Source organism: Magnolia sinica, chromosome 4, assembly GCF_029962835.1.
Source record: "Magnolia sinica isolate HGM2019 chromosome 4, MsV1, whole genome shotgun sequence".
Classification (NCBI taxonomy): Eukaryota; Viridiplantae; Streptophyta; class Magnoliopsida; order Magnoliales; family Magnoliaceae; genus Magnolia; species Magnolia sinica.
Genome location: NC_080576.1, coordinates 16800237 through 16818133, shown reverse-complemented (window position 1 = coordinate 16818133; position 17897 = coordinate 16800237). Strand labels below are relative to the sequence as shown.

The 17897-nt window shown below is 38.7% G+C and overlaps 1 protein-coding gene across 6 annotated transcripts in view; it reads left to right on the top strand.

Annotated features, from left to right (window-relative positions):
• Positions 1-1344: 1344 nt before the first annotated feature.
• Positions 1345-17897, top strand: part of LOC131242609 (phosphatidylserine decarboxylase proenzyme 2-like) — a 34902-nt gene continuing 18349 nt past the window's right edge. For 3 of the 6 annotated variants that reach the window (XM_058241361.1, XM_058241359.1, XM_058241357.1), the window contains exons 1-12: positions 1345-1579; positions 1662-1741; positions 5118-5142; positions 6550-6609; positions 7619-7687; positions 8198-8290; positions 8403-8453; positions 10539-10622; positions 10744-10835; positions 14378-14533; positions 14690-14774; positions 16130-16241. In XM_058241361.1, the coding sequence (XP_058097344.1) occupies positions 1385-1579; positions 1662-1741; positions 5118-5142; positions 6550-6609; positions 7619-7687; positions 8198-8290; positions 8403-8453; positions 10539-10622; positions 10744-10835; positions 14378-14533; positions 14690-14774; positions 16130-16241 (1102 nt within the window). In that variant the 5' untranslated portion in view covers positions 1345-1384. The remainder of the gene's footprint in view (positions 1580-1661; positions 1742-5117; positions 5143-6549; positions 6610-7618; positions 7688-8197; positions 8291-8402; positions 8454-10538; positions 10623-10743; positions 10836-14377; positions 14534-14689; positions 14775-16129; positions 16242-17897) is intronic. The other 3 variants (XM_058241358.1, XM_058241360.1, XM_058241362.1) reach the window with 3 other exon arrangements.

Genomic DNA, 17897 nt, shown 5'->3' with positions numbered 1-17897 from the left:
TTCGCAACAAGAGTGTTAATCCCATCTAATGAAATTCCTCGCCATTTAATCCCACGGATCAAACAGCCTCCAGTGGCTGTCTAAATACAGGCTACAGTATCAAGGTTCATTTTCACCGCCGTCTGACCGAATCTTGGTATTTCCGTTATTTATCGAGAATGTCAGGTTGCCTTGCTTTCCTCTCGTAAAGATAATGAAAAAAAGGCCTTTTCGCTTTTGATCCCATGAGTCTAAAAAAGGTTTAGTGCCTCCGCAGTACCGTACCGTATGGGTTGGGTTTTGTCGCTAACCACATATTGGACGACGATGATGATCCGAGACATTCATGTTGTCATTACCCTCTTATAAAAGCTATAACCTTATAATCATGTTTGATTGATGATCCTGAGATTTGGCTCTTGGATTTGATTATGAGCAATACAAACTTTAATTTTCAACGTTCCAAATTCATCCTTCTACAATATCATCCGTTCAACAACTGTTTCTTAAGATGGCACTTATATATAAACGGTTCAAATCATCATCATCTAAAGTGCATTATGGGGTGAAGACCCAATCTTTTGGTGGGTGGCTCTTTACCAATTTTTTCAAATTTTTTTTTTGAAAAAATTAGCACTGTAGGCACCCTCCTTGTATGCCTTTTTTTTTTTCTCTTTCTTTAAGTAGGTTTTGTTCCGATCGAATAAATTTTTAGGTTACAAAAATAAGATTTTGGTTAAAAATATCCTTAATTTTTAAAATAAAGCAGTTGAAAAAAATAAAAGTATTCTCATTTTTATATGAGTAGAAGTCTAACTTGGTTAGATAGGTTTTGCTCGGATCTAATAAAAAATTGAAAATGGTGGGCGGTCCGCTGGCTCTATTCTAAAATAATTACCTTTTTTTTTATATATAACATTCGGTAGAGTGCGAAGGACAGATGATATGCCAGGACTTAGAAATTACTGAAAAAAAGAAAATAGTAAGCGAATGGTCAAATTAAACGGTCCAGATTATATTACTCAGTATAGATGTATCATGAACCAAACAGTAACCTTATTTAATTTGCTTTCAAACCGGACGTTTATCGACGGTTAAAAATGAAAATGTCCGACGGTTCTGTTTCGACGGATTCGCGTCCACGAATCAGAGGTTGAGATTGTTCAACCAAACTGATCTTGGGATAGTGACTTTTCGATGGTGTGCTGCACGATCTGATCGGTTTTGTTCGAGTTAATATACGTCACGTGTACAATTTCTGAGCGCCTGCGTATCAAGCGTCATACGAGCCTGAGTATCATATAACTCCTTCCACTACTGCACATGCTAGAAGATGGAAGTCCAACCACTCTCAAACAGAGTCGCACCAGTAGAGAGAGAGAGAGAGAGAGAGAGAGAGAGAGAGATGGGCCATGGAAGTTCGAAATCGAACGGTGCAGAACCTTCTGATGCCGGTAACGGATCTGAAACCTCGCGTATCTCTCGAATCCGGAGGCGACTGCACCTACATCGCCGTGGCAGTGCCTCCGATTCCAGTAACCAGCTCAAGAACATCGCCCCTGAGGAATTCACAGGAATCGCTCATATCCAACTCATCGAAGTAAGCGCTCTTTGCTACTACTGCTTCAGCTCCCTTTTTTCCAATCTCTTGAATTTCTCCCGAATTTCTCTTCTTCTCACAGGCGGAGATGAAATTCAAGGACCGATGGTTTGCTTGCGTCTCGTTGGGAGAACGGACGTTTCGTACGCCCAAGTCCGATCAGTTAAGGATACTGTTTCCAGGCCTTGATTGCAATCGTTTCTTCTATCGTTGAATTGATCTTTTACACCTTCTTTTTTGACGCACACACCCTCTTTTTTCTGCTTCAGGTATCGTGATAATACCAAAGGTTTATTATTTAATAATACTGGATAGTCCGAAGTTTACACCTATAATTCGAGTATCTAAAGTAGGAAAAAGAGGGTGTGGGCATCCAATATAAAGGGTTTAAATGTCATTTATCTGTATCTTGTGTGGGGTTTGCTAATTGCTATCACACACTCGTGTATAGCCCGAGAAATTATCTGATCCTTGTGGCCCAAGGCTTTGCACTGTGCACTCGGGTTTTCAGTTCCGATAAGTGGGGTTCATGGTTAAGCGATCCAGACCATTGCTCTGTTAGACCCCACCATGAATGTAATATGTCCTGAGAATCTACTGAAATGGATAATCCTAACCTCTCCATCTGGCTCCTACAAATGGACGGTTTATAAGAGAGATACAGCACCAGTCCGCCCTCAACTAAAGAAGTGCAAAGATGGGTGGGCAGGCTCTTCCAATCTTGGAGAGTTTTGGGGCATTGTCATCCACAGTGGGGCACGACAGACCAATTGTGTAGAGTAGTAAAACATGGGCCCCACTTGTCAGAACTGAAAGCATGAGTACGCTGCAAAGCTTTGGATTGAGGATCTTACTATTCCCCGCGTAGACCCTTTTCATGCTGTGACAGTTACTAATCTGATGTGTGTGCAAGATCCAAGATGCCTCGAGGTGGGCATCTTTTGTAGATGCTTTGGCCTAAAAGTCAGGCCAGTCTACGCATCATGTGTGGGACACAATGTACAAAATAAATGAGTGGCTAAAAAGCTCTTTAGCTGTTTTTTTTTTTTTTTTTTTTGGGTACTTTGTAGCTCATGTGATGACTGGACTGGCCATTTTTTGGGTAATTGGATCTACCAGATATTTTTGTACACCACTTTTTAAATGGTTAGGTTCAGTTTGAATTGTCCCAGCAATGTGATTTTTGGTCTCTTGCAGTCTTGCCCCTGGTGAATGAAAATTCTGGATCATCATAAACATATGCCGTGGGTATGAACCACACATATACACATGCATATGTATATCTGTAGAATTTCATCATTAATTGTTGATATCCGGAACGATTAAATCTCAGAAAAGTTGTGAAATTAGTGACTGTAAATCTTAATCTTTGAATGGGATATTTATCGCATTCAGAGAGTAAGACCTAGAGCACTTGAAGCAACAAAAGACACTCTATCCATTAAGGCAATGGATAAGAGTTAGCTACAAGCAGGGAATGCCTGGCCACACCATGCTTAGCCAGGTCATCCGCAATATGATTCACCTGTCCAGGGACTGAGGAAAAAGGAAACTAAATGAGGATATCGCAGCCCTCAAATCTTATTTACACAAAGGAAGTAGTACCAAGGAATCCACAAGGAGCTACTAGCACAACAAATGGCATTTTTGGAGTCTCCAGACCGAGAGCACTCTTAGCCACTCTTAAGGCCTGTCCTAATTGTTTCCCATTCCACTTGGTTAAAATCCCCAAACGCAATATGATCTTCATCTGGCCTTGTTGATACCTAGTAGTACCCCTACCACTTAGGGATGCTGGTTTCCTAGAGAGCAACCATCGACATTTTGCTTCCACCACCCTTCTAGCATATGGACCCACTAGGCAGAAGCTTTCTTCACTTCTTCCTGGTTCGTTATGGTTAGACTCAAAGTCTTCATCTCAGCTTGGTTAGTACTTATCCTTTCATTGAATGCAACACAAATTTAACTCTATCTCATTCCAAGGGTTAACTATTCTCTCCCCCTGATGTTTGGTTTTCGATCAATCAACCATGGCCAACACAATATGATACCACGTGTTCTGTGGTACAAGATTTAGACCACATCATCATCATCATCATCATTATTGCATTCCCCCAATTATTTGGGGTGGGTTTTGTGAATCCTATTTTGCCTATCTTTGAAATAGGGATCGTTCTTTATAACATTAACCCTCCTCCATTAACCTGGCTCGTGATCAACTGGCACATTTTCTATCAGGCGGAGTTATGGATTTTTTAATTTTTTTTGGGAATTGATGATTTTCTTAATATAAAATATCAGGTGGAATTATCAATTACACCATATACTATTATTTAATACTTTTTTCAAATAGAATAAGTAACAAGTCATCATTCAGAAACAGTTACCTCATTGCCTTCTTGAACCCGAGAATTTATATGGTTGTCGATGCCTTTGACACTTTCAGTTTCAATCTCTCAACTATCTCTTGAGAAACTATATTCTCACAGCTTACACAATCAATAATTATCTTGATCCTTTACCATTTTTTTACGACAAGTTTTGAATATAATCATTCTTAACCAACCTTGCTCATCTTTCATCATTTGAGTGGTGACTAGGGTTTTATTTCTTTCCAGAAATTTGTCAAGCAATTGATGTACATCTATTTTATGCACTAGTCTTTTATGCCATATCTCCTTGATTCATTCTTTTGACATTCAAGTTCTTTCTTTCATTCCTTTCTTTATAATACCATCCGCTAAGAGCCCCCTACATCCTCTTCATTATCATGATTATAACAAATGATTCTTTCAAGTTCCTTTTCACGGATTCCACAAATAACACAGTTTTGCCAGGAGATTTAGAAATCCATAAATGTTCGTAAGATCCACCCCAACGCATGCAGTGTTCTAGTCTCAGGTCTTCTCCTTGCATCAAGATTTGCACCAGTTGATCCACTAGTTGCCATATCTTTTGTTATCTGCATCATCTTCACTTGATTGACTTGCACATCATGGTCTCAAACACTATAATTTCTTGTGCCAGTGGCAGTGAATCGCGGTCCCGTCTTAATGCCAGAGAACAAACTTGTTTGATACCAAATTGGTGCAAAGTAGAGGACTGCTTTCAAAACCACCCCCAATTTGCACTACCTATTCCTCTGCAAATATATAATAGGAACCATGGCCCTTTGGAGTTGGCTAATGACATTTTTTTATTGGGTTTTTTAGTTGAGTCATGCATGTTGGAAAGCATTACCATAGCAATACGTTGCGTTCCTTATTCAACATTTGGACCGTGCTTTTATTCCATGAATGTGTGCAATGGCAATAATTATTTCCTTCATAGGTCAATCAATAATTTTAGTGTTAGTGTGTGCATGGGCTTACATGGTTGATCTTAAATTAGATCAGAATTTATTTGACTAAGCTCATTTCGTTGACATTTTCCAACATTTTTATACACTGTAGTACAATATAATGAATGTGCAGCATTTCCTTGAAATTAACACTTCTTTTTTGTTTTTTTGGTGATGATTACGTAAATGATGTTGCAGAACAGACAAGCCCGTTTGGAAGTCTGTGAGTAAACCCAAGCACCATATTATATGGCAATCATATGAAATTTTCATCTGTCCTTTTCTTTTGATTTGTTCACAAGCATAAAAAATATATTTTCATTGAGCATTGTGTTGATAAAGACTAAGAGCAATAACTTGTCTCTCGAAGAAGAGAAATTATGCTGTCTTCACCCTGAGGACATTTATAGTCCTTGTGCCTGGAGTCCCTATAACTAGGGAATGGTTAGTGATCTAGATTGTTGTTCTTATGGGCCTTGATGTGGATGGTCCATTCCCAAAAAGTCTCCCAGATTTAAAGATCCGAGCCGTCCATTCTGACCTTTTTCTCCATTGATTGTGGACCACTGCCGCAGTTTTTCTTAACCATCCATTCGTTAATCACCGATCAAATGGTTAAGACTGTCCTGTGCCAGGATTTTTTTCCCCAATAATATGGGCCATCTATGGTGGGACCAATCTGAAAACTGATCTAGATCATGAACCATGTTGCACTTTTATAGAAACTAAGAGGCTAGGATGCTATGCATGTCCTTGAGCCCTTGAAACTTGGATCATAAAATCCCTCTATCACAAAGTGCTAGTTACTTGCAGCTGATGGCAATATTCTCAAGCTTTGTCATGAAGAAAAAAACATTCTCAAGCTTTATTCATTTTCACGCAGTTCTGGTGGTTTCAGCATTTCTTTTTTCATTAAAAAAAAAAAAAAACGTTTGTTTGAACGTGAATGTGTTTTTTCATCAATTCGCTTTATATGGTAGTAAACCACTGAGTTTTCCTGAAAACTGGTGGTTTATCATTGAGCAGAAAAAGCCATATTTTATACTCTTCTCAGTGGTACTTTTTTTTTTTTTTTTCCTTTTTAAATTGTTAGCTTGTTAGTACAAGCCACTGTCAGTTCACACATCACTGTTAGCCACCCCCACTAGGGAATCGATACCAAGACCTCAGTGTTGAAACGAGGTATCTTTCACTCAGTCTACCACTTGAGCTATGGATCAGGGTGTTCTTCTCAATAGTACTTGTCCCTGTTTATAGGAGATAATATATTTATTTAGTAAAAGGTTTTGTTGTGATCTTTTTTTAATTGGTTGTGCAACTGGAAACTTTGGTATGGGTTTTTCCATGGTATGCCAAAACGGTTATGTAACAGTAACATTGGTAACCGTTACGCGTCACAAGGCCGAAACGGCTCTAACAGCCATTACAGAAAATGCCCTGTATTGGTCCCATAAGTTTTTCAAAAATAAAAAATAAAATAAGGCCATAATGGCCGTTATGGCCCATATCACAATGGTAATGGCGGTGGCCATTATAACCACCATGACTGTCATGGAACACCTTGGTTTTTTTTCCAATGATCTTTTCTGAAAACAATTACTTGATTTCTTCCTTGATGTCTTTTTTATAGGAAAAGAAACTTGTACTGGAAAGAAATGGTCCTCACATTGCACGGATATCAGTGTTTGAGGTGTGTGATTTTCTTAAGCTAATCTTTTTAATTTTCCTTCTTTTTTTTCTTTTTTTTTTAATTACTTTGCCTCATGTAATAGAATTTTGTACCAAAGTCCTACTTGGACATGGCAACTTTGTCAGCAATTCAGGCCGTAGCCACTTGGCAACATTTTAGGACACACACACGTTTCGTTATACGTTTCATTTATACAATTATTATTATTATTTTTTTTGTTTTAGTTTCTAAAAATTCAGAATTGTAAGAATGCCACTGTAGTGGCACTTTAGCAGTATTGTAGTCGCACTGCAGCAAGCGGTGAATAATCCTTCTTTACAAGATACGATTGCTTGGTGGACGATGGTAACAAAAGGGAGTAAAAAAAGAAACAAAGAGGGTAGAAGGTAGGGAAAGAAAGGAGGGAAATGAGGGAGGTGGTGGGGATCTGAATGCTGTGTAGAGAATCATCTCCTCCTTTCACACCCTAATGATATGTTGTTAACCCTAGGCAACATAAAGGAATGGTGTCCTGAGGGAGTGCCAAAGCATATACATAGACACCCTAATAAATGAGGCTTAATAATATACATATAAAATCCCAAACACTCAATGCACACAGACCCTTTCAAACAAAAAAAAAAAAAAACAAAAACAAAAACAAGAACAAGAACAAAAGCAAAAACACAACACAAAAAGTTGCACATAGACACACAATCATTCTACTTTTCTACAGGTATCAACTAGTTTGTGTGCCTTTTCCTGCTGCTGTGCAAAACTGCATTAAGAAGCTGTCCATTTTCTTGCCTTTTCTACCTCAATTCTCAAGGGAGATGTATGGGAAGGTCCGGTGATGCCGCTTGTGTTTCAGTGCTATGTGATAACTTAGCTTGGAAGCTGGGAACCTCCTATCGTGGCCTAATTTTATTCATTTTGTGTGCACGCGTGCATGCATGTCTATGTCCATGGTGAAAATGCTCTTCATGAAAGCAGTAGATTGGCCTTGATATGTTGCACCACTATTTTGCAGACGAATAGATTATCCAGGAACAATTTGATTGGATATTGTGAGATCGATCTCTTGGAAGTTCTTAGTCGGGTAAGATTTCTCCCATTTGTATTCCTTCTACAAAGGATTTGCACACACAATCTTATGTCAGTCGTCATCATCATCATCATCTAAGCCTTATCTCAATTCTCAACTAAATGGGGTTGGGCTTATGTCAATGTTTAGAAAAGATCCCTGCTCCATTCTTTCCTTTTCATGAGGCTGAGCATTGTCATTGAAATTTTTACAGAGGCCTTCCATGAATATGCATCTATGCACAATGTTTTATTCCATGGTACTGGTAGTTGTTATATGAACTTGAAATTGTAGCTAGGCATACCTTTAGGGTCAAGCTCCTTCAGATCAAGAACCCCTTGTTCCCTTCTACGATTATTGAAGGGGAGCTTCTATTTATAAACTAGCCAGTTGATTTAATTTGCTAGCTGGTCTTTTTCTTCTTCTTTTTTCAGCTCATGTTAATTTTTAAACCTTACACATGGTTGGGATGTTAATGGTCCATATTTTTCTTTTTGTTCAAACAACAAACTGTGATTCTTACAGGAATCAGATTACCAGTTTGAGGTGCTCGACTTGGTGGATCCATCGTCATCCGACAAAGTCGTGGGTACCATTTCTCTCTCATGTTCTGTTGAGGTAGGCTGAAAATCAGGACAATTTGTTGCCTTTACCAATGATTGCTAGGTTGAACAAATTCTTTAAGATTCTTGTTTATCGTAGTTCTAACAAATTATACATGGCATGGCAGGATCCAATTGAGACAGAAAAAAGTTTTGCACGACGTATCTTGGCTATAGTGGTACCTTCTAAATTATCTTCCATTTCTGTGCATATCTTCTTTATTCCATTCACCTTTTGTGCAACTTTCATGATAATGTTTTTGAATGCCAGAATGTAGAATAATTACTGAATTATCATGGGGGGTTCTTACTAGTACTTGGTTCTTTCCCAAGTCCATGAATCTGTAGTTTATCAATGAGTAATGATGTAAAAGCTGCTATGGATATGACATGGAATGGAAACATGCAAACAATGTTAGCCTCACTCTTTTAGCATGCTACTTATTATCATGTTCATTAATTTATTATTTTCCCTGTGCGATACCATGTATTCTGATTTCTACATCAGCAACATACTCCCTTGTCGAATTTGATATGTCGCATTGACTTTGACATGGTGCTGAAACAGTAAATCATTTAGTATAGTTGGAATTTTTTTTAGCAATTCTTGGAAATGCTAAATTCTTGAAAAGGCCTCAGATCACTTTTTATTCAATATGTTGATTGATTCTATGGTTTTATGGTTTGGTTCCTGAGATTCCTGAACTGTTTGGTGTTGCTTGTCAATTCCAAAGTCATTTGTGGCTCGTGGAAGCTTGGACAATGGCCAGTAGGCTTTTAGTTTCTGAGGAATTGGTTCTTTTGGAATCTCTTGTGGGTGGCAGTCCTTGCATCTATCAGAAGGAGCATGTTGACAGAATTTTCAAAGACAGGTGAGCTTAGGAGTAGAGGAGGGATTATCTACTGGATGTTGATTTGCAAGGACTTTGGTTGGGTCAATGGAGGTGACTTTAAAGAGAGTTCAAAAAGTGTATAAGCCAATTGGAGTTCAGCAGACGCCATTGAGCTAAACTTTGACAGCTCTTTTGGCTATACAGTCTCTGGGAGGCAATTCTTCAGGATCCTTTGGGTAGGGTGTTGAGGATTATCTCAAGCGCTGTGTGGTTTTGTGATTCCACTGGAGCAGAAATATGAATTATGCCAATTTTTCGGAAGAACTTTACTGTTCCTAAGGTCTTTGGTTGTGGGAGGCGACTCTAATGTCAATAGAGGGATGGACACTTCTGTTAAGTACCTGTGGGAGCCAGCTATAGAGGGGGTTAGGGAGATGTGCTTGAGTCATCGGATTGCTCTCTCTCATAACTTTACGGAGGCTTATTTGAAGCCAGCTCTTTAGCTAGAGAGGTTGCTCCTAGGGGTGGCAATGGGATGGATGGTCCAGCCCTGTAGGGCCAGGGCCTTAGGCACAGGCCTCGGTTTGAAATCTAGGCTGGTGCCCATGTCGAACCAGGCCTGGGCCAATAATAAATGGCCCGGGTCCGGGCACCGTGACATTGAGCATTCTCACACAAGTGTGAGATCCAGTCCGTCCGTCTTGAGGGTCCCACCATGTAGATGCCTTGGCAAAAAAAGTCAGGCCTGCCCACTCAAATGGTCAGCCAGATGTTAGAAACAAATGGACAACTAAGAAAATCTTGGTCAATATTTTTTTGGTTGTCCACTTATTTTGTAAAATGTGGTCTACATAATTTGAATTGGCATGATCTTTTTGGTAGGGAATCCACACTATGGGACCCACTTGAGGGATGACTTGGATTGCACACCCATATGGGACCTACTTTTTTATTCTCTCCTCCTCAAAAGGCTGGCCTGGGCCTTAGCCTGGCCCTGTAGGGCCAGGGCCAGGGCCCGGCTAGGGGCTAGCCTGGCCCATTGCCACCCTTAGGTGCTCCCTCCGTTATTAACTGCAGATCTTTTCTCAATTCATGCTATATTGCTTTTTCTTCCCTTACTAAATTTTCTCAACGAAGATTTGGATTAAAAAGTGGAAAACTTTATTTATTTATTTATTTTTGAACAATAAAAAATGGAAAACTTTGGCCTTATACAAACCTAATAAGGGAAAAATCATGATGGAGAAGATTTTGTTCTTACAGGTCCATTGATTGAAATAGTTCACAGTACCTTTTCCTGAAGGTCATGTTGATATATACTTTCAGAAAAGCATTGAGCAAACACTATGCCATTAGTTGTTCCCCATCCCAATGCTTTCATATATAAATTTCAAATCCTTACGTTCTTTAGTATTTGGCTGCTGAATATAGGACTATAATGAAGATGGCATGCTTTCGCTCTCAGAGTTTACTGACTTGATCAATGCATTTGGTAATCAAGCGGCAGCTAACAAGGTCTAGACTTAAGTTTATTCCCTACATGCATATTGAATTATTTTTACATCTTTTACCTAAGATCATTGTGTTGGTTGGTCATAATAAGCCGCTCTCAGCAACTCATGCCATTGTGTATTAGAAAGAAGAGCTTTTCAAAGAAGCAGACAAGAATGGGGATGGCGTTGTTAGCATGGATGAGTTAGCAAGCCTTCTAGCTGCTCAACAAGAAGAGTAATGACTTACTGAATTTCAGTGGACATGATTTGAAATATAATACTTCATTATCTCATAGTTCATTTATTTTATTCTCTGTAAGCACTATCATGGAAATTACAACCATTTCAAGCTCACCAAATTGTCATGTTGCACAAATTGCTTTATTGACATAATGCTTTGCTTTGGTATTGATGGATTTGTCATGTTCGAACTAGGTCTTCTCTCATTTCCATTTCATAATGCTTTTCCTTGGAAGATGTAGAGCTCTTATGTCGTTTAGTAAAGAAGAGATATTTCTTGACCCAGAAGTCAGAATGAATGGAATCACTGGAGCAAGAATGTCATAATTTTGAAGAGACTGTCTCTGTTCTTGCAGTTCTCAATATTGATCCTTTAGTTTGCATGGGTACAGAGTTGGTAGATGTTAACAACAAAAGGTTTTGCCTAGACAATGTTAAGGCTATGAATGCAGCATTCACATGCACTCTTTTGATCATGAATGTTCCAATGTAGCAACTTTGAATAAGTGGAAACTGGACTCTGACTGAGTCAGAGTCTCAGTTCAAGTTTACTCAAGGCTTTGTTGACTTCTTGTGTTGCCTTGGCTGAGTCCATTTTTGTTTTAGCATAAACATAGAAACATTATAATATTGAAAATAATTAAAACTGAGAATTGTGAGCAGCTAGTTTACTAATGGTAGAATCAATTGACATGGGCCAATCAAAACACATGACCAGCCCATGTTACCTGGGTACCGCATGGGGCACCCTGTGGATGGCTTTTGTACTTAAAATATTAAAAGTGTTGTACTTGGTTACGATGCCTATCTCGAATCATATGGGTAATTCTGTTGCTAGCCACAGACCATGTAACTACAAATTGCATGATCAATACAATGTTGATCCATGTGGATAACCCTTTCTGACAAACACAACAATGATTTTGTGTCAACTATCATTAGGTTGATCCTACTGCTCAATTGGATGGTTTTCTGTGTGGCAACCTAAAGATTTCAATTTTGATCCCAGCTTCTTGACAGAGTAAAAATAGCAAAAATCTTCTAACCAAGGTGCCTCCTGCATCTCCTCTTAGTCCCAGTGCCAGTGGCCACTGTCATGACTTCATTTCCTGTTCACATTTAAAGTCACGTACCTTGCACTTTGTCAGCACTGGGACTGCATCAAGAGTCCTGCTTCATGCAGCTAAGTTTCAATGGGAAAAAAATGGAATAGATGGACTGTACCCATCTATCATAGATGACATCATCACAGTATTCTGACACTTGTCCAAGCCTGTGCTTGCCACATTAGGTTGTTGAGGAACTGTCGCTGTGGTGAGGAATGGGCTCTATCGACAGATGATTGTGTTTGAACTTTTAACAAAGTTATAATGGATATCGTCATCATATGAACTTAGGTGGTGAGCACGGTGAGAATTCTTGGAACCATGGCATTGAGCCATGGAAGCCTTATCATGATTGAGTTAGTCTTGAAGTTAGCTCATCAGGAGCACTAAAATTGATCCTAAAGATATTCTTACGTTCCCAACTGTGGCAACAATATTCACGTAAGATCTTTGGAAATACTAGTGAAGTGGTGACTTCCTTTGTGTCTCGTAGCTAAAGTGTTTACTGAACCAAATGTATGATCACTAATGCTATTGGGGAATTGTTATTATTTTCAAGCTGCACCATTATGAAGAAAAGATGCCAACTAGAATGTGCAAGTTTTTTATATTGTTCATTGCAGGCGTGTCTGGTTGACTTGAATGGTTCTTGACTCTCAAATGGATTCACTTTATCATGATAAATTTGCCAATTAGTTGGTCTGAAATTTGGGCATGCAGCTCATTAGCAGTTGAGTCGAGACACTCTTTAGGGTCTACCTGAACTTTCCTGCCAGACAGGTGATGAGTAGAAGTTTCACCATCGTAGTCCCATTTGGACCTCAAATTGTGCCCCTAATGTACTTGAGGCCCTCAATTATCAAGCCCATGGTGGAAAACCAAGCTACACAACTCTGTCATGATGCCTACCCACTTTCCCTTGTTACTCTGGGGCCTTTCACGCGAGGAACCTTTAAAAGTGGCTGACTCTTAAGCACCTACAATTAATATGCATTGCACAAGGGTCAACCTAGTGCTTTTTGCAAAAGTGTAAACCGTCATATGCTTCCAAAACACTGCTTTTCCAATCCCAGATAAGATAATAAACTAAGCTTTGTGGAATACACTAAAGGGCTCGTTTGGGAGCTTGTATTTGGAATACATTGGAATTCAAATCACGAATTAAGGTGATTTTGAATCCTCAGTTGTGTTTGGCAGCTTGTAATCAGAATGCATTAGAATCTAAAAATAGTAATGCATTGAAATTCTGTAGTATATTTATAGAAATTTGAATTTGATTACTATATCAACTTTAATCTCCCAAATTAGTGTACATATGTGATATTTGACATGATGATTGTAATAAGCCCATTGAAATATATACTTTGGCCAAAAATGACGAAATTCTGAGCCTTGGGTGGGCCACAAGCATAGGATAAAAAATAAGAGACTAACAAATGTTTTTTCTACTGTTGATTTACATGGTCAAAGTTTGGACTGTTTGGATCATTCCGTTGATGTAATTTTAGTGATACAGCCGATAATTTGATTGTTTTGGGATATCATCAGCATGCCATGTATACAATGGATTAGTAGCCTTGCGACACCTTTGTTATATGTGTAACTCTTTTGCCTTTAAAAATGAGCAAAAAAGGCATTTCACTTAAAATCATAGCAAGGGGGACAGATTTCAAAACACACCAAAACTTTGTATTCCAAATAGCTTTGATTCCAAATACCATTGAATCCACGCTGCTAAACAACTTTTGGATTCCGAATGTACTCAAGTAAACTCAAATCCATGCTGCCAAACGACCCCCTAAGGGAGATTACTAAGATGGAGATTGTTTGTGCCATGATGTCACCCTAGTGTCTCCCAACAATATGCATGCCAGCCTCTGGCAGGTCTCTTCTTGTCTTCCATCAATTTGTCTATACCACTATCAGCCCAGGTCCACCCTGCATTTGATTCAATGCAGTTTGCAGTTATGTGCATGTGCAAGCCTGCAAATAGTATTGTCTACTGACTGTGCCTGGGTTGGCTTGGGGCCTGGATTTGAACTGGTTAGATCAGGTCTATTCAGATCTTGATGTTTCTTCATCCATGCCCAGCCCATTGATTTCCCTCCCTGAAGACATGTATTGGTGCTTGAATGGGCACAAAAAAAACCAAGTTGTGACCACCTATGTTAATCTAGACGCTTGAGTGACTAGTAACATTTTAATATTTGTTAACCAATGCTGATTACTTTGAAGGTATATTATTCTTGGATGTTGAAATCATTTACTTTTTCAACATGTACTATCCATTGTGTTCAGCATTGATGAATTCTGCATTTCTTGTTAATGTCTTTATTATTTAGATGATGTTAATAACTTCATGCCTCAGCATTAAATCATGTCATACTTAGTAGTACTCTCATTTTGTTGGATCTATACAATGATACTGCAGGGAATCACTTATAAGTAGCTGCCCTGTTTGTGGTGAGAGTCTAGGCAGTTATGACAGGCTAAATGATATTATTCATTTGACTTTATGCTTCGACGAGGGAACTGGAAATCAGGTTATGACTGGAGGATTCATAACTGATAAGCAAGCTTCATATGGGTGAGAAATTTATTGACATTGTTTGTGTGCATGATATTTTTGGTCTTATCTTACCAATCCATTTGCCTTCCTGTCGTGATTATTTTGTTTCATGGCAATTGTCATATTTCTATGCAACTTGGATTTCACATATGTTCATTATCTATACTTCTCTAGGTGGATTTTTAAGCTGAGTGAATGGGCTCATGTTTCTTCATATGACATTGGCCTGAAGTCTGGATCAAGCGCTTCACATATAGTGGTATGCATCACTCTTTTCAGTTCAAGACTCATGGTAGGCAGAAGTGGCTTGAAAAAGACAATCTAATTATTATTTGTGTTTCCCTGATGGGATGACTGGTGTCAACAGTGCAATTGAATGTGTGAGGGCCATGCCCATCTTAGCTGTGAAAAGAAAGGAGTGATGGCAGAAGAAACATTCTGTATTTTGTTTTGCTTCTTTAGCTTTTGGGTAGACGTTGCAGTAATCAAGTACCTTTTCCCATTTAGAAATTTAGTTTCAAGGACTCTGTGTTCCTTGATACACCTCCTTTTTAATGAATTGCTGAAGGCAAATTGAGAGGTTTGTCAACTGCTGCATAAAAAAAGTCGCAGTTGAATGAACGCAGAATGTGTCTAATTTTCATTTTCATGTTCTAAGTCTCCTGCAAGGTTAGTTATCTATCAGAATGATTCACAAAAGAACAATAGACTACCGTCAATTTAGCTTTCAAGATGGTTATCCTATGTCTAAAATGTGACAGTTAGTGCACGTGATTTGTGAATGGTCTAGGACATTATTATTGTAATGGGCCTTATTCTTTTTCCATGTCTACTACCATCCATCAGCACTTTAGTCATCTTACCTTTCAATCGCCTCTTACACATTGGAAAGCAGACCAGGTGTAAGTTCCAGGATGGTTTAGCAAGTTCATCTGCAAAAATTGGTTAAAGCATTTTGGATGTAAACCTGATCATTTATTCAGTTCCAAGTTCCAACTTGATTGAACCAGCTGGTTTAGTCCTTTTTCTAAAATATTGTCTGGAGAGAGTGCTGCAACTTGGACTTTTGAGTGAGGCCTTGTTTATTCTTGATATTTGATGCAATTTGGATAATGTGGATAATCAACATCCGTGGAAGTCTATTCTTGAACAAGAATTAATTATTCAGTGTTAAAATTTGAAGAAAATTTAAGTGCCGGTTGATTTGTGTTTAGGGGCTCTTTGATGACAGTGTCTAGATGAAGAAATAGCATCTATAATAAATCAACAGCATCTCGTCAGTAATTCTTCTGCTGTGCATGTTTTATTTGAGTTGCTAATACGAGGTCAAGTTTTCTTCCATGCACATATGTTTCTGCCTTGCTGATTATTTTTCAAAATTTTCATGTGTTTGGTATTTGATGTAGAACATATAAAAGGTCTTGAAAACTACCTATGTTTCTTATGCAACTAAGATTGTGCGTCCTCAGTCCTCACCAATGAAATATTATGCTATGCCCCCTTCAGGCATCTGTCTCATCTGGTCTCCACATATATACTTTGTCAGGTGCCTAGGTATCATAGTTCGATGGCCAATTTAGTCTCTGTTTCTCATTTAATGTTTTGTCCTTTCAGGTTTTTGATCGTAAGACAAAGAGGCTAGTGGAAGAACTTATAGATGGAAAGATTATTTTATCAATGAGAGCTATTTATCAATCAAAAGTAGGGCTCACACTTATTAATGCAGGTACTGTCAACCAATGAGAGCTATTTATCTTTGATTTGTGAAGGATCTTCAAACAATCCAACCCCAAGCAATGAGTTTGTGAACATAAGTTTTCCTTCTACTATCTTTTGCCTTTTGTTTTTGGAAGAATGCAGTAATCTTGTCCCCCTCCTTTGAACCATGCAGGCATTGATTTTTGTCTCCATAAAGACTTCTCGCTCCTCATAATTTCCTAATATTCTAGCTTTAAGACCTGCCTTTCCCTTTTAAAAATTGTTGCCAAATGATCGGGCTTCTTTGATCATATTAAACATGGCAATTTTGCTTAAGATCTCCTTTCTTATCTTTTCCAAAATGTTTGCTCCATGTCTTTAATTTGGCCTTAAGAAGTTGCAATTTCTTAGCCAACTGAAACTGGCCCAACCTTCTACACAACTGCAATGACATGAGTTGCTTCAAATCACGAGTCTCAACCCACCAATTGTCAAAAGAGGAAATTGTAGGCTCGATCCATCACTCCAATGAAATTGGGGAGTGATTGGATTCGGTACTCAGGTGGACTGTTTGAATGACTTCCTGAAATTGGCTTTCCAGTCTATTGACACCAGGAATTGGTTGGGCTTGCACACAATTAATTTTTGCTTATTGTTAGTCCACGCGAACCTGGTCTACTTAAATGTCAATCAATTCATTTTCGGCATCAGAATATGCAAATCTTCTTATACAACTAGACGGTCAGCATCCCTGAGCTTCTTGTAAGAGAAGCGATTGACATTGAAGTCCTATCCCCCTCACCACACCAAGTCCTATCTTCTACCTGTCACATTGAGCTCCAACCAAAAAAAATCAACCATTTTCCTAGCATTGTTTGGACTGTACAATGCTGTAAGAACCCACAAATAATCATCACCTACATGGGAGCATCAGATTGAAGCCGACTATTCACCTTTGTGCTTATAATCAACCCCATCTTTACCTTTATCCCATAAAACAATAACGGCTTCAACCAAACCCCGGAATTGAGTTTGTATTTTAATTTACACAGTTCTTTTTTGTCTGTATTTTACTATTATTTTGTTTCGCTCCTTATGTTAAATTTTAATATTTTAGATGTATGAGTGAGGAACAGTTGCAATGTTTTGCAGGATGCAGTAGAGGATTATCTGTAAAAATAGAGTTGTAGCTGATCTTCTGGCTGTAGAACACTTAAAACTCCATTGCAATTTTAGACATGCTAGATGCTCAGGAACACGATGTTCAAAATCTGGTTTCATTGTCTTGAGAAGTAGCGGAAACATGTTGGAAACAAAATTTAACCCCTACAGGGATTGGTTTAAGACATCATAGCTACCTATACTCATTTGAACAATGTGAAGGAACCTAAATAGCCTCAATAAGCAGCAGCGGAGGATGTCAATGTTAAGAATCTAACCAATACACCAAAAGCCCCGGGACTGATGGAATACGTTAAGTCAGGCTATTAAACCCTTGGGATAGTAACATTCCACCACACTTCACAGCCGACATCCATGGCAGCCCACTCTGTGGCAGCACTCTGGGCTCTTATGCAAGTAGCCCTTTCCATGCATGACAACTTCGCTTTGGTTGTTTAGGTAGCCCTCTCTACTCATGGCATCTACACTCTGATTGTCCAGGTAGCCCTCTCCAAGTCATGTC